Source organism: Dryobates pubescens, chromosome 4 (genome assembly GCF_014839835.1).
Source record: "Dryobates pubescens isolate bDryPub1 chromosome 4, bDryPub1.pri, whole genome shotgun sequence".
Classification (NCBI taxonomy): Eukaryota; Metazoa; Chordata; class Aves; order Piciformes; family Picidae; genus Dryobates; species Dryobates pubescens.
The window spans coordinates 9,679,778-9,700,217 of NC_071615.1; the positions used below are offsets into that span (position 1 = coordinate 9,679,778).

At 42.6% G+C, this 20,440-nt stretch overlaps 4 protein-coding genes across 6 annotated transcripts in view; 3 read left to right on the plus strand and 1 right to left on the minus strand.

Annotated features, from left to right (window-relative positions):
* Positions 1–338: 338 nt before the first annotated feature.
* Positions 339–3,032, minus strand: TSR3 (TSR3 ribosome maturation factor). The gene is given in 5 exon segments (XM_054180470.1): positions 339–850; positions 852–945; positions 1,024–1,087; positions 2,024–2,220; positions 2,908–3,032. Coding segments are annotated over 5 exon segments (534 nt in total). The 3' UTR covers positions 339–796.
* Positions 3,033–3,104: 72 nt separating this feature from the next.
* GNPTG (N-acetylglucosamine-1-phosphate transferase subunit gamma) lies at positions 3,105–10,808 on the plus strand. Its single transcript, XM_054180471.1, is given in 12 exon segments — positions 3,105–3,140; positions 3,834–4,398; positions 4,484–4,538; positions 4,787–4,854; positions 5,466–5,520; positions 5,632–5,715; positions 6,733–6,826; positions 7,144–7,258; positions 7,822–7,904; positions 8,142–8,270; positions 9,271–9,352; positions 10,393–10,808. Coding segments are annotated over 12 exon segments (1,491 nt in total). The 3' UTR covers positions 10,518–10,808.
* Positions 10,809–11,241: 433 nt separating this feature from the next.
* Positions 11,242–12,192, plus strand: LOC128899985 (ubiquinol-cytochrome-c reductase complex assembly factor 4). The gene is made up of 2 exons (XM_054180463.1): positions 11,242–11,302; positions 11,372–12,192. The coding sequence occupies exons 1-2, from the start codon at positions 11,277–11,279 to the stop codon at positions 11,721–11,723; spliced, it is 378 nt and encodes a 125-aa protein (XP_054036438.1). The 5' UTR covers positions 11,242–11,276; the 3' UTR covers positions 11,724–12,192.
* Positions 12,193–13,320: 1,128 nt separating this feature from the next.
* Positions 13,321–20,440, plus strand: part of UNKL (unk like zinc finger) — a 37,557-nt gene continuing 30,437 nt past the window's right edge. For 2 of the 3 annotated variants that reach the window (XM_054180450.1, XM_054180453.1), the window contains exons 1-3: positions 13,321–13,406; positions 15,142–15,351; positions 18,940–19,116. In XM_054180450.1, coding sequence (XP_054036425.1) covers positions 13,327–13,406; positions 15,142–15,351; positions 18,940–19,116 — 467 coding nt within the window. In that variant the 5' untranslated portion in view covers positions 13,321–13,326. The remainder of the gene's footprint in view (positions 13,407–15,141; positions 15,352–18,939; positions 19,117–20,440) is intronic. The other variant, XM_054180454.1, reaches the window with a different exon arrangement.

Here is a 20,440-nt window from a genome sequence, read left to right on the forward strand (position 1 = left end):
ATACTTCTGTGCCTTCTGCCATAGATTGTGTATAGCCTCTAGGAAAAGGATGTGCTCTATGCAATTGGAGTTTCCTACTGTAAAGGAAATCAGTTAAATTATGTAAATTATTTTCATGTATGTCAAGCTGCTATGCCCTCTATTAAACTTTCACTTTTTTTTTTTTTTTAAATTTGTATTTTTTCAGTCAAAATCATTCTGCAAATGAAGTATGAAAGCTGGAAAGCAGCTGCCCAGGCTTGGCTTGGGAGGTAGGATCGTCTCCTGGGAAGGGACTGTTTACAATTAACTCGGCTCCTCTCTGTGCTTGGTGGGCAGCAAGCCCCCCCTGAGGCTGCTGCTTGGTGTGGCTGTTTCTGCCTCATTTAGCTGTGCTGCTGGGGGTGCTGGCACCTGAGCAGCCTGCCCACAAGCAGCCCCCTCCTTGGCACAGGTGCGCCACTTTCTGTGCCTCAAAAAGCTCCCGGAAGAGCTCCTTCTCGGCCCTTTTTGTCACAATTCCCTCTCCCAGTGCAGACTCAACTACACTGGAGCTGGTCTCCTTGAACTTCTAACCTTCAGGGTCTTTACATAACACTTAGCATTCCAGAAATAATCATCTAAAAACTGCCTGACTTGGCACCTTTGCATGAATAAACAGACCTCTGCACCCACACACTGCCCGAGAGTCACCTCTGGAAAGGCATTTGTGAAGCACCAAGTTACAGGTCAACAGGACGCACTTAACTATTTATAAAGGATGGTACAACTCTGGGATAGCTGGGGAGTGTTCATTTGTGTGTGGGGTCCAGGTTTTTTACATCTCAAACAGTTGATTTATTGGCTGTTGTTGCAGCAACTTTTTAAGTTCCATGATCTTCTGGACCGCTTTCATCACTGGTTTCAGTGGCATCATCTGGAACGCTCACCTTGTCCTCCTCAGATTCTTCACTACTTTCTGCTGCTCTGGAAATGATTTTTCAGGATTATAAAAGCAAAACATATCATAATAAAAAAAATAGTATTTAAATGAAAGTTCATTACCCTGGGGAATTGATTGGTCTGTTTGGATTAGAAAACTCTTTTCCTGAGTCAACATCAAATGGATCTGGAAAAAGAAGGAAAAAAATACCCATTAATGAAGAAGGCATATTTTAATGATTTGCCTTAATTTTCATTTTAAGAGATTACTGGCAGGAAGGGGAAAGCAAAGGGAGTCTGGTCGAGATTTTTGTTAAGTTTACCATAGTTATTTTATTGGAAACCAGAGGAGGTGAGAAACAACTGCCAAACCCTGCTCCCCCATTCTAGTCTTTCCACTCTTCCATGCCCTTTGTGGCCTCTTCCCTCAGGGGTTCAGTATATATAGTGTGATTCCCTGGCCTGGTTTTATGGGACTTAACCCCACTGTGGAAGGAGAACAGGAATGAGTAGCAGCTCTCTTCATATGTTCTTGAACATTTGATTTGGTTTTTTTTGTGTTGTCTTGAATGGGAGCAAGCATTTGCCAGTGAATATAGCCTGAAAGAGTGAAATACCAGTAAGCTACTGGAAGAATTTGGGAATAAACTACTCATAAGCTATTTTCATTACAGGTGTAATTTTTAAATATCTTGATTAGGAAATACATAAACATGTCCATTAAAGATCTTTCTTAGGCTTATGTATAACTGACTTGCAGTCTCCTGAACCACCAGTGTGTTCACTCTTGCTTTTAACATCTTATGAATAAGGAAGCATCGTACTATCTTCCTACTCTTTAGTTCTCCAGTATTCTTAATTTCATCAGGGCAGCTGCTCCACAGTTCAGATGTGAAAACATTGCTATAAGCATTAAATTGCTTTAGTAATTTTCATCTTTTTGAGTTGAAAAAAAAAAAAACAGGCAAACTTGTTTATAAGAACACAGAGTCTAAAGACAGAAGAGTGTACCTCAGCAAAGCTCCTACCTGCTACCTTGCCAGTGTTTTCATGAGGCTACAGGAAAAGACTGTAAGGCTATTACTTAGGAAAAGGATGGGTGCAATATGTCTGCTTTTCTTACCTATGTCTTCATCTTTTGTTTCTTGGACACTGGCTAAAAAGTCCTTTTCAACTCTCAGTACTTCTTCCTGGCAATGACAGGCTGCGTACTTCTCCAAGAGACTTTTGTTCAAGTCAATAAACGTCTTGCCCCATTTAAATTTCTGTAGAAGAATGGTAGCTAGATCTGGGAATCCTAAACCAGAAAATAAATGATCACTTTTTCAGTGTGAGATTTCATTCAGCTCACAGATTTCAAAGTGCAGTACATATTTAGGTATCACGATAGTGAGATGTTTGCCAGTGTGCTTTCAGTGTTAGGGGATTTAGACTTTTAAATAAACTATTATTTTCATATTTCAGTTCAACTTGGACCATCTAACTGAGCCCAAGAAGGGTTTGCAGGCTTTGGGTGAGCATTACATAAAAATAACTTTTTCCAGCTAATGAGTGATTAGGTTCTACCTGCTGAAGTCCCTCAGTAAGAAAGCAGGTGTGCCTGTTCAGAAGACTTTTCTGCAGTACAGCACATCTCTGTAGTGGTCACAAAAGTTGTGCCATAAGGGGGCGATTCCTTTTGCACTTAACCAGAACCCACCCTAGTAACAGAGAGTTGTTACCTCTCATCCAGAGAAACGTGCCTAAGGATTCAGGCTCTATTTTCTCTGGCCTTTTTTAACAGCTTTTGTAACATTAAGGGCCATCCTGACAAAACCAGGATGATTGTTTCAGGTGTCCTGTTTAGCAGCTGACATGAATACCCCCCAAATACCTGGATACTACCAGATACAAGCACCCAGAACAAAAGCAAGACAACCTGATTCCAAACTCTTATTATTCTACGACAGATCATCTCTTCTGAATTACTAAGGGTGCTGCTAACTTATTTCACATTGGACACATTACAGCCTACCAACAATGCAAAAAGCTGCAGCAAAAGCTTCCACACAGGACAGCTTGCAAGGCCGACCATAGTTCACAGGATTTGCAGCCACCAAGTAAGGCAACAGCCGCAGACGACTTCCTCTCATTCTCTGAAAGGGAGTTTCTTCTAATTTGGCCCATGAGCAATCTATGACTGCAATTCCACTCTGAGCAATGACATGTCTAGAGAAAGAAACATCACTGTGTTAGAAAAAGTTACCATTGCACTAATAAAATAAAATGAGAATTACAACTTCCACTATCTTGGCACCAAACCTGCATACAGCCCCCTGCCTTTTGTCAATCAAAAAGCATGTTTTATAACAATCTAAAACAGAAGTGTGATGAGAAAGAACAACAACATGCATTTCCTCTGAGCATGCATCTAGCAATAAAGGTTTATCCATAAATTTCAAACTGAAAGTGCAAAATTCTAGGTTTAAAAATGTGACAGATGAATATGGTTAATAGTAACATGCACATACTTCAAGGTACACTGAAGCTCATTGGTTCTCTGCTGCTTCCTACATTTTGGACAAAGATTTTCTCAGAGTAACAACTTCTGCAGGCACATTCTCAGCATTCCCCCCCTATGAAGTTTTTCTAGTTAATGCATTGTGTTGCCTAGCTGAAGAACCTGGAGTCATAAGATTAGGTAGCTATAGGCCTATGATTCTCAACAAACTGACCTCCAAATCACTGGAATCGATAGATGCTTTATTCACTGATATCAGCTGTGCCAAGATGTCAGCCTAATAAAATGGCTCTGTTTCTCATGCTCGTGCATCACTGTAATCTCAACAGGAGGGTCACACACGTTCTGTAGCACACTTTGGGCCGCGGTTCAGTGGTTAAAGTGTTGTCCCTAACATCACTGCAGCACATGAACCAAATGCTGCTCCTCACAGCCTGCACCTCCGCGGGTTCGCACACAGGCACCGAGGTTAGCCGGGTGCGGGCCTCACCTGTCAGCTGGGGAGATATACTCGGTAGCCAGAGGACTGAGGACGAGACCCGGGAATCTCTGGCGCAGGCGCAGGATTCGGAGAAACCCTTTTCGGGCCAGTTTCCTCCCAGTGCATTTCTTGGGATCGCAATGCCCGAGCTCCCACATGGCAAGGGGACACGGGAACTTCGCCTGCGGGGCGCACTCCTCGGCGACCCCCTCGCTCTCCAGGCATGCTGAAAAGAGCAGACGCGCTTAGTGCCCAGCGGCCACCCCGACGCTCCGGCAGGACCCAGGCCAGGGCCCGCCCGGGCCGGGCCAGGCCGCCGCACGCTCCCGCACCTCTCAGCGCGGCCTCCGTTTCCGCCGCGAATGTCTCGAGGCCGCGAGCACCGCGCCGAGCACCCCTGCACGAGGCAGCGCGCCGGCGGCGCTCCATGGTCCTGCGGCACGCGTCCTTCCGCTTCCGGCGGAAGTGGCGATGGCGGCCGTCTGGCTGCTGCTGGCAACTGTCGGCGCGGCGCTGGGTGAGCCGCGGGGGCAGGCGGGGGGCAGGCGGGAGCGCCGCGGGGTCGATCCACCCGCCGCAGCCAACCGCTCTCTGCTCTGCAGGTCTTTTGGCCGCGGCAGGGAAGATGAAGATCGTAGAGGAGCCGAACACGTTTGGGTACATGACCGCCCTTTCCCGCGACCCGCCTGGGCTCGGTGGGCTCGGGTTCGCCTGGCGCTGAGCCCCCTCCAACCCTGCAGCGTCTCCTTCGACTCCTCTGGTGGGCCTGTGGGTGGTCGCCGCTCCCCTTGTGGAGCGCAGCTGCAGATGTTGGGACACTCGGAAGGAGAGGGTATAACCATAGTCAGATGCACAACTCAGGCTTAAACGTTTAACTTCCCTTCTTTCTTCCCTTCTTTCGAAAGGTTGAATAACCCGTTCTTGCCTCAAACAAACAGGCTGCAGCCAAAGATGGCCCCGTCTGCAGTATCAGGTATATGGAAGCGTTCCCTTTTTTGTGCGTATTTCATTATTTAGTGACAGTCAATTGCAAAGTAGCCTAGCTTGCCATTGTGCAGACAAAGATTGATTTTACATGTCATTTTACGAGCATCATGGAAGATAAGCACAGAGAAATCTATGTTACTGTGCTTGTGATCTCTTTGGTGTTCCCTGTCCCAGTGCTCTTTGGATTGTTTTTGTCACAGTGATATCCATATGTTTAATGCTGTTTTTTAAGCCAGTCGCACATATTCTTATCCTTACTGAAAATTCTCTTCTTGCAGCAATTCCTGACATCCTCAAGATTGTCATACACTCATCTGATAGTATTTAATACTCCAAAATAGTTTGAAAAAAATTCTGAGTAGTCTTGGAACAAGTTAGTTTCACACAAAGCCTGAGTACTGCAATTTAAATCCAACACTTTAGCAAAGTAAACATGAATCTTAACAATTCTAGACCACACATGGAGGAGAGTAGATAAACACTGAATGCAAAGAGTAAGCTAAAGCTTGATTTGTCACATACTTCTTGGAGTTTTGTCACCACAGCAACTTGTTTAAATTTGACCAAAACATTTACACTGTTCTGTGGTGGTTTTAGGCCCTGCACATCTCTTCAGGCTCGCTGGCAAGTGTTTCAGTTTTCTGGAATCCACGTGAGTGATGGATTTGGATACTCAATTTTCTGTATTTAGTAGGAACTAACTAGGTTTTGATTTCAGTCTGAAACATTTCTTACTTTCTTCTCTGTATTTTTTTCTTTCAAGGTACAAGTATGAGTTTTGTCCTTTCCATAATGTCACCCAGCATGAGCAGACCTTTCGATGGAATGCCTATAGTGGGATTTTAGGGTGAGGCTTTAAGTTTTGTCCGTGTTGTTATCAGACCATTTTATAGATTGTGAGAAAGAGGCAGTTTTAAGATTCTTCTGTTGGTCAACTTAGGCCATTCTTGTTCCCAAGGCATTATGCCTAACAATAACCCATCCTGAAAAATTCAGGGTTTTTTCCCATGATAAATAATAACCTCTCATTTTACTTGGAAACTGATTAAAGAACCAGTGACAGCTGCAGGTGTGATACGCTCACGTGAGGAAGTTGGTGTATATATAACTGCAGCTTACACTGACAAAGATTTCACATCTGTTAACTACTTTCACTTGAGTTGAATATAGCCTTAAAAACTGAAACATGCTTAATTTCTAGTGATTGCTGTTAATCATATTAAAAAAAATACAATAAAGGAGTCAGTGTAGATCCAAAAAAAGTATTCCAAAGTATTCAAAGACCCCAGAGAATCCAAACCATAAGACCTGAATTTAATGTTATGATAGAGCACTGGTCTAAAATTGCTGCCTTTCTAAAGGTTTTTTATATAGATATGTTGTTTCCCTATGTGCACAATAGTTAGCATGCCAACATGAGAGGAAAAGGGTACACGAAAATGCTGAGAGTGTTACTGGCTTTAGGACTAGCAGAAGTAGAGACTAATTTTTGTAGGTGTTTTCTCCAGCACCAGTGCTGCAGTCTGGGTTAACACAGGGTACTTACATGATGGAATTTTTTGTGGGATTGATCTGTAAGATGTGTTTAATTGGATTTAAGCATCGATTTGTAAGTGCAAATGGTTTGCAAACTGAAAGCTGATTCCAGAACTGCTCTCAAAGTAAAGCTGATGTGCCCTGTGCAGCAGCCTGGATGAGAAACTACACTGGCTGTAATGTCTTGGCTTCAAGAAATGAAAATAGTAAGACAACAAAAATGAGGTACATACAGTTAAATTGGTGTAAGTGGTATTCCTGTTTTAGTTCCCAAGTGCTCACCTTTATCTTTCCAGTAACTTAAGAATGATGTCCTGTGTTTTTGCAGAATCTGGCATGAATGGGAAATTGAAAACAACACATTTGTTGGAATGTGGATGAGGGAAGGAGACTCGTGTGAAACTAAGAGCAGACAGACAAAGGTATAATAACCTAGAGTACACTAATTCAGACAGCATGACTTTCTACAGTGTCGTTCCTTGGGAGTCCAAGGAGCAATGATAAGTGGAAGGGATCGTTGGGATAATTTCCAATTGCAGGAAGCAATTTTGACATTTGATAAAATAATTCAAAGATGTGTTTGCTAAGATTCTTTTTCTGCATTTGACACCATTGGAAGCTTTTATATCACAGTTTGTACAGAAATCAATCTGCTAGCACTGGAAGACAGGAAACTGATCATCGATGCTGGTCCTTTTTTATGTGGGGAAGTCTTGCTCATCTTTGGTTTTGCTCTTAGGTTCATCTTGTTTGTGGAAAGAGCAATAAATTGGCTTATGTGTCTGAGCCAAGTACTTGTGTTTACTCTCTGACGTTTGAGACTCCTCTTGTGTGCCATCCCCACTCTCTTTTAGGTAAGATTGAGAAAATCATTTGTATGTTGAGCATCTGGCATGTGATGCCAGTCTCAGTGCAAAATTTTAGGTTGAATTTGTATGTTAGTATAAATTAGTATTAAATGCAGTATAACATAGGAGGTTTATTTTAAATCCCAGCCAGTACAGCGTGTAAGTATTTCTCAGATAGATTGTCATTGTTAGTTTAGACCCAGGGGGGGATTTTTTTTAATATATATATTTAATATTTTAATTTTTTTCTTGGACTGGCCAAAGGAATCAGTCCTGTAGTATCTGCTCATTTAGACTGTAGAAAGGGCCAGCTCAGTTAGAATTACATTCAGGAAAGAAAGCTGTGGCCTTCCAGCTGGAAACCAGAAAATTTTTGGTTTGTGGCACTCTCCAGGAACTGAATGTGTGAAGTAGAATGGAAGTTTAACCCCAGCTCTTGAAAGCAGTAGAGACTATGTACTGTATAGAAACCTGGAGTTCTTAAGTATGCTTGCATGCTGTTGGAGGAGCATTTGTCAAATGCAAGACGGCGCTGGTGGTTTTTACATGGTTTGACTTCCATTTTTCAGTTTATCCGACCCTGACTGAAGCCCTGCAAAGAAAGTGGGATGAAGCAGAGCAGCTTCTGTATGATGAATTAATAACTGTGCAGGTTTGTTAATTTCTTCCCGCTCTGTTTGGTAAAGAACAATTGCTGTCAAATTGCCAAGCCAAAGATGCATTTGTTCTGCAGTTGAGAGTAATCTTTGTGCTCTGCGACTGCTGCACCAGCTGGTAATTCTGATGCTTTCTACAGTGAAGCTTGAGGAATTGGAATGGCCAGTGCAAATTACAAACAGAGGTGAGGGGTTGGTGGTTTGATCTATTGTCTCTTGAAAACTTTGTTTAGGGATACAGAAAATTACTGAAAGAGATTTTTGAAGAAGCAGGATTTCTAAAAGCAACAGAAGAAAAGGAAGTTGAGAAACAGAATAAGAAAATCAGTCTGGAATTTGAAACAGTGGAGAAGTGCAATAAGGTACAGTGTGTGCTATTTACAATGTAGAATTAAATTGCCACCTTTTTTACTGTATCAGACAGTATCAGTCTGACAGGATTGTGTAAATACTTCCTGGGTTCAAATGAAATCTGTTAATGCCATTACCTTTTCTGCTTTCAATATGTAAGAGTCTCTGTAGAGCATGATTTGCCATTTTCATTCCAGCCAATCAACAGCAATCAGCACAACTGAATGCCCCATAAGAGGATGGTGGGGGGTGGGTGTATGTAAGAATTAGTGTCGGCACCTGGGTTATGAACATCTTGTAAGTACTCTTTCTGGGGAATATCAGTCTGGAAATAGGAAGGATTTACTATTACTAGTGAAAATAGATGTAACCAGCCTTTGGAACGTTGGCACACCATATAATTACCCATAGCTGTGTCAGAATGTGTTGGATGTTACACAAGGAGAAGGCAGAATGAGCTATGCTGTGTCCATTTCTGAATGACTTTCATGTGTGTCAGCAGTCCTGCAGCAGAACTGAAATGGGGAAAATAGACGGTGTGCTTAGCCTCAAAGAGTGCAAGCTGAACATCAGAAAAAAGAGCAAGGAAGGGAATGAATCCTCATAATGTATAGAAGGAAGTACTGAACAATCCCTGGCTTTGTAAGTTAACAGAAACTGCTGAGGATGTAAAATAAAATAAGGCTTGCTCTGTAACAGTTTTGTGCCGTAAGAAAATACTAGGTAGAGGATAAATCTGAAATAATTACAGAAAGCACTCCTGATTTTCACTCTTGGGCTTGGAAAAAGCTGGCTTCTGTTTTGGCAGCACAGAAATTAATCCTTTTGTAAAATTTGCACCTTGTTCTTGGAATATGCAGTTTAAGATCTTTTAAGTCAGAAGCTGTAACAGCTGTGCACAGGCCCATTATTTTTTATAGAGGCCCATTTTATATGTGCATGTGGAGAGTGGGAGAGCCATCTTAAATGTCTGGGGGGCTTTTGTGTTATGGGTTTTTTTCTCTTTCTAAGGAATACAAGCAACTTTCTAAAGAACTGAAAAAACTTCAAGATTTATTAAGTCAGCATGGTATTGCATACAAAGGAGATTCTGGTGAGTTATTTTGGTATTATTCTTGTCCATTCAAAATGTGAATAACTAAATGTTTTGGTTACAACAAGGGTGGAATAACCATGTACATGTTGTACATGGAGGTAAAATTCAGTAGACAAAGTTTCTAGTATTTATGTCTCATTCCTGCACAACAGGACTTACTTTGCTGCACCACCACCTCCCCCCTTCACTATATTGTTGACTTTAAATGTTAGCTTTGTAGAAAAATTTTGACTGCTGTTGTAATAGAAATTTATCTCCAGTTCTTACTTGCATTGCAGCATTCACAGCACATAAGCATCTTTTAACTAACTCTACTTTCTGCATAGTCTACTACAAGGCCTGACTTCTTCAAGAACACATAAAATGTTTTTTGCATCTGTTTGAATTGTTTTTATCCTTTCTTAGTCAACTTGTTCCCCCACTGTTTGATTTCTGTTGGGCAAGTACTGTATCACATGCAGCTTTTAGAAGGAATGACTGATGCCAGCTAGGAAGAAGTAAGGCTTATCTGTATTAATTCCAGACAACTTGGGCTTTGATTTTCTAGTTGTTGAGGGGTTTTTTTTTGTGCCTTACCTTATTTCTTCTAGTCTGTGTGACATGAAGTCTTTGTCTAAGGATGATTCAGTTTCCTTGAAAGTGTATTTATACCTTTTACATTCAGAATTGGCATTTCAAGACTGTGAACCTTTGAGCTAATTAACTTAAAATTGGTGACATACTTTTTTTTGAGAAACCTTTTGTTGCCTTTTTTTTTAATTGGTGATTTTCTTTTCTGGACAAAATACATCATATTAAAATTTTAGTAATACATGTTATCTGCACAGTTTATGAACTGTGTAACTTGCACAGTATTTCTGCCTGCTTGATATTCCAGTTTATTGAAGATCAGAGCTGGGTAATAAAAAGCCGAATTTACAGCATACTTTAGATGACTTAAAAACCATTCAGTGAATTCTGTGTCAGAAATGTCACAAATGACAAAAATGTGGTGTTAAAAAGCAGAAATGACTGATTTCTTCAACTACATTTTGCAGCTGAAAATACAAGCGTTGAACACGTAAGTCACAAACTGGCAACCGCAGCGACAACTTTCACTAACGGGTCAAAGGATGATGAGCACCTGCATGGTGATACAGGAGTTTGGAGTGACACTGCATGAATAGACTTGGGTGGTGAACAGCAAGTTCAGACAGAATGTGAAGCAAGTTGAACACGTATGGTGGCACCAAGATGATTTATCTTCAAGCTTTCCGAATGCCTACCCTAAAGCGGAGGGACCATAATGGATTGAGGACTCCCTGTTACCAAGAAGAGTTTGCTGTTTTCTGAGAACATTTGTAGAATGTCGAGGTTGGATGGGTTTAGATTTTGTGACTCCAGCTTTATTTTCTTTAATCAAGCATGGTACTTCGTGGTGTAAATAAAAAATAATTCAAGACCATTATTGGAAGATTTGTGCAGTCCTAAGACCGTAGTATCTCATCTATATGCTAAAATATTTTCTGTTCAACCATTGTCCCTGTGTTCAGAGGTTAATATCAGCTTTGGATAGCGAAAATTGTTTGGCATGACAGAAAGGTGAAGACATGGGAATAGTTGCGCCGCGGGAATACGCGGCCGTTCCCTGTACGTGACACGGACTGCAATGGACTCTTCCCCACCAAGCTGTGGAAACCTCCTTGTGAGAGTGGGTGGAGGCCGAGCAGGTTCTGCCTGCCGGGTGGCCGGTGCCCAGCGCCCCCACTCCACCCTCGCCCCGGCACCTAGGGCGTGCACGGCGACCCTTTCTGCCACCGTTCGGCACCCTCTCGGCCGGGAGAGGCCGCCAGATCATGCTGCCAGATCATGCTGCCAGAGGCGCGTCTGCGCTTCCGCTTCCGGGCGGCGCGGGGAGGAGCGAGGCCGGGAGCACGCCGGGATGAGCTGGGCGCTGGGCCGCTGGCGGTGAGGCGGCAGCCGCGGGGCTGGGGTGCCGGCGGTTTGTTCGCGCCTCTGACCCGTGTGTCTTTGCAGGGCGTGGCGTCTCCTGCGCCTGCCTGGTCCCGCGAGGTGGCTGGCACAGCGGCGGGGTGCTGAGGACGCGGCGGACGCGGATCCGGAGGGCGAGGGGGCCACCCCATTTTCCGTCAGCAAGGCCAGTCCGCAGGTGTGGAGAGTCAGCCAGTCTATGGGGAGCGACCACGGGAAGTCGTGGACGAAGGTGCTACCTCTGAGTCTGCTGTCCACGGGGTTGTTACTCTGGTGTGTGTTCAGGGAAGAAACGGAGGTTGATAATCGACTGGAAGCAATATTCTCCGGTGAGATCGTGGACTCTTTAGATGCGGCTCAGACAAGCAATGTTCCCTTGCAACCGCTGGAGAAATGAGGGCGGGAGTGCGGCTGCAGTGAAGGAGCTGCCTGAAGTTTGCTGGCATTCACCTGGTTAAAAGCTGCACTGACACTTTCATGGAAAACCTTTTTTTTTTTTCCAGCCTTATCGGCAGCCTTACCTTGCAGGCTTCTTTCCTAAGACTACAGTGCGGCTTTCTGTGCTTCTCTTAGATGAGTAGTTTAGACTGATAGCACAGGGAGTAGTTTATTCCTGCATTGCACAGTAGGGATGAAGAGGATGTATTGCAAATCAACTTGAAGATATATTTTATACAATACATCCTTTCCTGGGTTATTTTTCTTAGATGCACAGTGTTATTAAAGTATCAGAGCTCTGAATCTATAAAACAGCTGTTGAAGCTGACCTTCATTTGACATTTTGCTAGTCAAGAGTAAGTTCACCTTACATTGCAGATGACTGTAACAGTATGATTTATTAAAATGTGATTCTTTCTTTTATTTTTATTTAATAATTCTATTAAATTCTAATTAAATTCTACTAAATAACACAGACATTAGCTTCTGTAACCCTTAAAGCATAGTCAGTGCTTTGTAGAGTAGAACTTAGGTGTGCTTTTGGTTTAGATAATCATTACTGATACTGAAAGGATTGAAGTGATTGACTTGCATTATATGGGATGGGACACCACTGGTTTGGGAAATGGAGCATCTTTTTCTTACAGATGCATCGGTATTTAAACTTGCACACTGTAGAGACTTTTATTGGAGAGGAAGAATCAAAGCTGTTAATGCAACTTAGTTCTCTTCAAAGGCGTGTTTTTTCAAATGTAAAACTGCATAACTTTTTATGTTGTTAAAATTCCTAATGAAAAATTAAAACAAAAATAATCCAAACATGGCAGCAGCTAGTAAAACAGGCTGGAGCTACAGAGAAAACAGACTGAGCATCCTATTTGGCCAACGCTGCTGATTTGTCTCCAAACAACGTGCCACCAGAGGTGCTTTTGGTTTTGCTGTAGAGTCCCTGTAGATTAACTGGATCATGCCTAGTAAATGAATGCACTTGGTTCAGTACTGTCACAAGGTTTGTCTTGGGATTCCACTTTTACCGCAACGGAGTGTTGTGAGATGCATGCAAGAGGGCATCCTGGAGTGCAAAGCACAGTCCTGGGTTGATTTATATTGACCTAAGGTGTGATACCCGTTTCTGACAAGCTTTCTTTGTGTTCTTTAAAACAACGAGCCTGGGACCGTAACAACTGCTTTACTTAAGGAACTAAGGACCTGCCCTGTCGCATGTGCCTTATTTTCAGATGATGCAGTAAGCGTTTAATAAAGAATCTCCACCTGTAACTCTATTCATATAGTCTCTTGCTTTTAAGGTGCTGGAGAACTTGCAAACTGTCTGCAGCATTTTGTTGTTAAAAGCACAGAGCATGAGGCCGTCAGATGACGCTCTCAGGGGAAGCTCAGCGTACTCTCTGAAACAAACCCTTTCCGAGGAGGACATGGCCCTGGCGAGGGTACGGAGGCCCGGGCCGGAGCGGCGGCGGCAGCAGCCGGGAGCGCGGGCAGGCGCCTGGGGCGTGGGCTCGCGGGGCGGGGCCGCGCCTGCGCTGTGCTGGCCGCCGGGGAAGATGCCGTCGGTTTCGAAAGCTGTGTCGCGGGGCGGCGGGGCCGGTGGGTCCCCGCAGACCGAGCAGCCGACGCATTATACGTAGGTATCGCGTCCTGGAGGCGTCCTGCTCCCTGGGCCCCAGCGCTGCGCGGGAAGGGTCTGAGGAGCCGAGGCAGAAGGCCCGGTTGTGTGCCAGGCCTGCTCCGCGCGGCCTCCTGCGCTGGCGGCAGCTCCTGTGAGGAGCTTGCCTGGCCCTGGCCAGCCTCCGTCGGACTTCTTTTCCGGCTTCAGTCGCCGTAGGGAGCAAGCCGCATCCTGTGCCGGCCAGATAGAGGCGGCCTTGGCACGGCTGGCTGGCGAGCGCCCGCGGCGCTTCTCGACGCTTTGCGTCCGCTCCCACGGTTGTGCCGCTCTGGTCCGCCCGGGGAGCCGCCAGCATCCTGCGGCATCCCGAGCCCCGCGGCACCCTCGCACTCCGAGACCGCCCTCTCCAAGCTGTGACAGTAGTCTTCCACTTCTCTTAAGCGCGCTGCGTAGCCAACCTCAGCTCTTGTCCTTGGGATGTTTCCGTGACTATTTGTGCTGTGCTTCCCGTACCGAAAGGCTCGCCATCCTCTCTCCAAGTCTGTCCATTTTCTGCGGAAAAGACTTTATATGGCCTGTGAAGTCCCTGCAGCCCTTTAGCACCACTGACAGCCCATCCGATGTGGACTACGGGCTCCCCACAAGTGCAGAGTAACTTCTCCCTGAATTGTGGCATTCCTTCACACCCCATCCCCCATATCATCACTTCTGTAACATCAGCGTTTTCGGCCCTCTCAGAAAGACCACAAGAATGTAGCCACTTGCCTAGATACTGCTAAAGGCCATCCTACAACCCTTAATGTCCACATTTTTCCCCCCCCCACAGTCCACAATATATACTTTTATAATGATCTTATTACATCCTCTCGTGCCAATTTAAGCAACTGAGATGCCTTTCATTCCTCCTTGTAATCCTTTTGCTTTTCCTATATCTTCAGTTGCCCTCTAGCCTGTTGGACATCCTGCAACTTTATTTAGAGTCCTCTTGGAACTCTTAAGGTTCTTGTGAAAAGCCCCCATATACCCCTTCCTCTGCAGATACTTTGTAACTTCAGAGATGTAGTGAGCTTGTGAAATTGGCTCGTATATACAAACTGAGACGGCAAGAAGTGCTGTCTTACCTGCTTTGATAAATGCCACGGTGGTGCCTGGTCTGGCAGGACCTGACTATCTCAACAGTAATGTAACATTTGTAAAATATTTCCTCAAGTCCTCTCCTAGCCCCTGATGACCTCCATAAAGCTCTTCTAACGCTCCAGTTTTCTATAGGGTGTGTCTGCATTTGGGGAATGTCTGCAATGGGGACTGATGTTTAAATTAGCTGGTGGTATTTGTGTGCAAAATGTGTGGTATTTAGTTAACATAGCCTTTGTGGGGCTGTTGTGTATGGCAGCAAGCAAGATGAATGTTCATTCAACTACTTCTTGGGATTTATAATCTGGTGGTTACTTAGGACAATATTCTAAATACTGTACTTATAAAGTTAATGTGTTTAGTTTAGTTACAAAGCATAGTATAATTTTCCAGGTATTCCTCTGTGTTTTATTAGTAATGCATCTGTCATAAAAAAATGAAGTCACTTGTGTTCAACAGCTAAGCAGTAAATTGTGCATAGGAACTAAATCTGTATGCAGGTACATTTGTACAATTTTTTAATGGGCTATATGCACTGAATTGTCAAGTGCCCTGTTACTACTGTAAAAATGTGCCTCCAATAAGATAAACTTGTAACACAGTTTAATTTTTTTAGGTATCTAAAGGAATTTAGGACAGAGCAGTGCCCCCTATTTTTGCAGCACAAGTGTACCCAGCACAGACCATTTACCTGTTTTCATTGGCATTTCCTAAATCAGCGTCGTCGTAGACCTATACGAAGGCGTGATGGGACTTTTAACTACAGTCCAGATGTTTATTGTACAAAATATGATGAAACTACAGGAATCTGCCCAGATGGAGATGAGTAAGTGATTTCTTTCAGTCCTAGGTGTTTATAGTGCTGTCAGTGACATTAAGGAAAGATGCTAATTTCTCCTTAGCAAACACGATGGATAGAATTCCTGCTGCACTTTATTTGAAAACAGATTTCTGTAAGTGATTTGTCAGTTTTTTGACACCTGTATTTTGATGCAAGCATGTATTCTGCAGACTATCATAGAGTTCAAACTATCCTTTTGCACTGTGACAGTCTTTAAAGGATAACAGAAGAAACTGGTTGTCTGACAGTACTGTTGCTGCACCTTTCTTTTTCTTTTTTTTTTTTTTTCCAGTTGTGCTTTCTTTTTCTTGCCAACAACACAGAAATCAGCCAGTAGGTGCAAACTGTGCAGTGTAAAGGTGGCTTCAAGATTTTAAACTTTCATGAGCTTTGTAAAGATTGATGGCTAGTAGAGGAGAATGTTCTGTGCAGGAGCTCATTGTTAGTTGTCTGGTTAGCCTGTTAGTGTTTGTGCATCTTCTGGATGGTTACAGAGGGTCTTCACTGAACTTGGGGAGGGGTAGAAGCTTTATGGAGATGAGAATGAGCAAATGGTACAATATGACAGGCAGGCATATATAGAGCAGCTGGGTATAGTGTGGCTGTGTATCAGAGGATACACAGAGGAAATAGGTAGTTATGCTGGTTACCTGTTTCAAAAAAGGCATATTAAGTATTTTGGTTACTGTAGTGTATGTCAGCATTTCTCACAGGTCAGGTATCTTTTGTGTTAGAGGCTGTAGTCACAGAAGAAACAGGTGGATTTTTTTTCCCAGAGGCTTTAAAAACTAAATGACAGGATAGAAGATGAACCAGAAAAAAACTCTAAGCAGCATGACAACATTGGGTACTCTGCCTAAGCAATATAATCAAGAAAAAATGTCTTGAGAGAGTTCATTATGTTTTCAGGTGTTCCTGAAGCACTTCTGCCGGTCCTGGGGCAGCATGGGCAGTTCTTTGAAAATTGACAAATGAGGATAATGGATCCTCATATCATGGATTGTTTGGAGTCAGAAATTGACCTTTCATTACTGAGTGATGAATACTGATTCTGAAGGAGGAAAAAGGAAGGAATGGTTTAAAAGGATATTAGCTAGGCAAGGCAAGACTGGATTGTTAGAAGCAAATAAGAGGAGGTGTTTCACTTACTGAGATGTGAGGTGGAAACCGTTTTGCTGCAGTTGGAAAGGTTGTCCCCAACAGTTAACTGAAGATTGCTTCCTGGTTAGGAGCCTAATTGACATACATGATAAGAGGTTTATCAAGTTTGCAGCCATGTAGTCTGATGGTAATTAATATCAGCTAATTTAAATCAAAATACTTGCCTTTTTTAAAGCTGTATATTATAGTGGTTTATTTCATTAATAAAATTAAGATAAGTTTTAACATCCCTCTAGTTCATTAAAGGCTGAGGAGGGCATCTGGTCTGTGCACATTTTGGCACATTGGCTTGGTCTGACACCATGTGTCAATAAGCACTGTCTTCTGTCTTTCTGACTGAAGATCCTGTGATGAGCTGCAGCTGATGAGATGTCTGTGTTACTGTGGTAGTGTATGAACAACACATTCAGATGTCAAACACAGAGGTGCAAAACTGATGCTGTTGGTTTTGCTCTTTGAGGTTTGCAGGTTTACATGTTGTATAACCCTCTGAGTCACCTTTAGGACTAGCCCTTTGAGTTCTTTACAAGTCTTAGATGAAATTCAGATCACCTGTCCCAGTTGCACTGGATAACCCTATTAAAGCATTCCCTTGGTTTCTGGAGGACTTCTCCTGTTATGGGACTCTCTAGTTTGCTAGCAAAACACGCATCAGGAAAGCTGTGTTTTCTGTGAAATTTGTATTTCATTAGCTGTTGATGGCACAAGTATTGAGTCTTGGTGAAAGCAAGCCTCAATTCAGTTCAGCAGAAGTGAGTCTCCTGACATAGTTTTTCCCCAGCTTGATTTTGGTATCCATGTTGTCTTTTTGTGGGAGACATTGTGAGCTGAGTATTTCTCCTTCTCTCATGTTGTATGCAAGTTGTATTTTGCTTGTCTGACAAGCTATAACTGTACCCCATGGCATTATCTTTTTTATTAACCAGTGATTTAAAAATAATGTAATACTTTAAACTTATGGATTTTTTGTGGGAGGACACCTCCACCTGTAAGGTCAGGGAAACAATGCAAATATTCAAACAAAAATGTTTGCCCTCTGCTAAGGAACCATGGACTTAGAGACAAGCAATGAGATACAAATACTTGAACACTTTTTCCATGTAAGATAAGACATTTAATTCTTGTTTCAAACAGGAGCAAGCAAACTTAAGTAAATTAAAGTGCAGGCATGAACAGCATGTGTGAGAATATGCCACACTATTCTCCCTTTTATAAGGTGTACATGCGTAGGTGAAAGATTAGAGATTGTAATGAAGACTCTGCTGGGAAAATGGAAGCATCTGATCTCTGCAGAGATTCTGACAGTGGTGAGGCAGTTAGCAATGACAAAATTACAGCCCCAGATTGCATTTCCTCTTGTTTAGAGTTCTGTTCAAGGCTAGTGCTGGCCAAAGAATCTGATTGATTCTCAGAAATCATAAATAGTATCGCTACCTGAAAGTAACACAAGCAGTGGTAAGAATGTGTTGTTTTCATGTAAATAAATACCAGAGTTGTAAATGGTTTGCCAACAATTGCATTTGTTTATTTTCTAAGTAACAGTTTTAGAATATAGTAAATAAAGCTTAAGGTAGCGCAAATTCTTATGACCATTCAATTCTGTTTAATGTTTTACTGTTTCCCATTCAAAGTAAACTATTTCTGTGAGACTTTGCATTTCTTGCTCTGTATCACTCTTTAAGCTTTTTTGGGATGGGGAAAAGTAGTTGGTTGTTGTTTTGGGGTTTGTTTTTTTTAGATGTGTATTTTTATAAAACCAGCAGAGGTCAAAAACAATTGCACTGAAATAAACTGAGAGAGAACATGTGGGTTGAAAAAACTCCTAGTAGCTGGAGTTGCAATCAGTACATGATGCTAGCCATGCAGACCATAACTCCCATAATAGCATCTGAAAAAATGGTTAGTATATGTACAAAGATGTATTGCTGATGTAAAAATTGTTCTCTTTTACCAGAAGAGTCATTTTAGATTTCCTCTGAGGTTGTTCAATAAGTTCCATGTCTATAAACAGCAGGCAGAAAAAGTAATCTCCATGCTTCTAGTACCCCTTGAGTTTAGATGGCTCTAACAGTAAAAAAAGTCTTGTGCCTCTTGGTGTTGAAATGGTTTGAGCTTGTATCAGTATAGATGTCAGTCCTTAGCTCATATGATGATGTGCTTACAGGAGTGCTTACTGTATTTATTGATAACATCTTTGTGAGCCAGCCTGCCATAAATTCTTAAAACTTTAGCAGAGACTAAGAAATGGATGAATGTTTTTTCAATTTGAAGATGAGCCGTGACGGTGGTTTGTTGGGGATAACTTTTGTTTGAAGCTACTTCTTATTACTTAAGATACCACATAATTCAGAACTCAGTTATTGAAACCCAAATTCAAAGCTGTGCTCTAACTTTTCCCTTTCTGTTATGTAGTTGTCCTTACCTGCATCGAACAACAGGGGATACAGAAAGGAAGTATCATCTCAGATATTACAAGACTGGAACATGCATTCATGAAACAGATGCCCGGGGTCACTGTGTGAAGAATGGAATTCACTGTGCCTTTGCCCATGGTCCACATGACCTTAGGCCACCAGTATATGATACAAGGTAGTCTTACTTAAAATTCTTCAGCCTAATGATCAGGCCATACTGCATGTCTGTTGTCACAGGGTACCAGAAAATGCAGTGTACTTTGCATGGAAAGTATGCTTGTTTCTGTAACTAAACAGAAGGACTAAATGCATCATGATAGTGGATAGAAGAATGCTGGGAGATACAAATACTGAGGTTTTGTAACTTGCAATTTCAGGAGACATGTATGTAATTCCTATGACTGCTAAAAGACCAGTAATTAATGCCTTGTAAACTTGCATGTGTTTTTTACATTCATAAATTTATGTTTCTGTTAAGCCATCTTTCAGGTTCTCAGCTTGTGTGCTTGACATTTTGCCTATGGATGGTGCCTTTTGTTTTTAATTATGTTGTGGGGTTTTTATATATAAGATGTAAGTATTATTTTCTGCCTCTGTAGTGTATAATCAAGTTATTGTCAATATAAGGTGCTTTGTGAATCATGCAGTGGTAGGTAGGAACTTTAGCTGTGGCCAAAGCTGGGAGCTAAGCATGTCCGTTAGGAGGTATTAGAAATGGATGGAAGGGGACCTATTGGTCTGCATATGCAGTGGTCTGCATATACTCAGTAGGAATGGATACCTCTAGGTATCCTGTAGGTCTACATATACTTAGCAGGAATGGAGTTTTAAAGCCTTGGAGGGTCATAAGTAGCTAGCTCTTACTGGACAGTGGAAGAGCGTTCTGGGGAAGTATTGCTATATGGTTGCCCTATTCTTATACTCTTCCTCAGGCATCTGCTATTGGCCACTGTTGGAGACAGGATTCCAGGCTAGATGAACCTTTGATCTGAGCTGGTATGGCTGCTGTCTTACGTTGTTACCTTTGTTATCCCATATTCCCATGAGATGGGAGATGATAACTCTCCCTTTGCAATAATTTTAGTAAGGTTAGTGCCTTTTCAGTAATTTCATAGTTTTTTCTATTAATTCATATTTTGCTACAGAATTCACTGCTACATTGCCTGGTAACATACTGTTTAGTTACATATAACTTTTCTTTCCAGATGCCTCTTCTGCAAGACATCTGTCCATTCAATTTTGCTTTTTACCTTCCCTCATTTAGCGCAGGTAGCACTCTGGCACATCAGTCTGAGTACAGAGCGCTTAGCACCTCTGTAATCTTATCTGTTGTATTGTAATGAAAAGCAACTGGGCAAAGGGACTGAGGCCAAGGTCCCTTCTCTAAATGTCTTTTCATGTGCTGTGTGATTGTTTATTGATGATTTGCTATATATAGATCATCAGAAGGAGCTGAAGACCTTTGTGGTAGGAGTCTGTTTAATGGCTTGAACCTACAA

Bases quoted from the DNA above. Each gene is read 5' to 3' on its own strand.
- LOC128899985 (XM_054180463.1), top strand. From the start codon at position 11,277: ATGAGCTGGGCGCTGGGCCGCTGGCG. The intron at 11,303-11,371 runs GTGAGGCGGCAG...GTGTCTTTGCAG, and splicing joins TGGGCGCTGGGCCGCTGGCG to GGCGTGGCGTCTCCTGCGCC.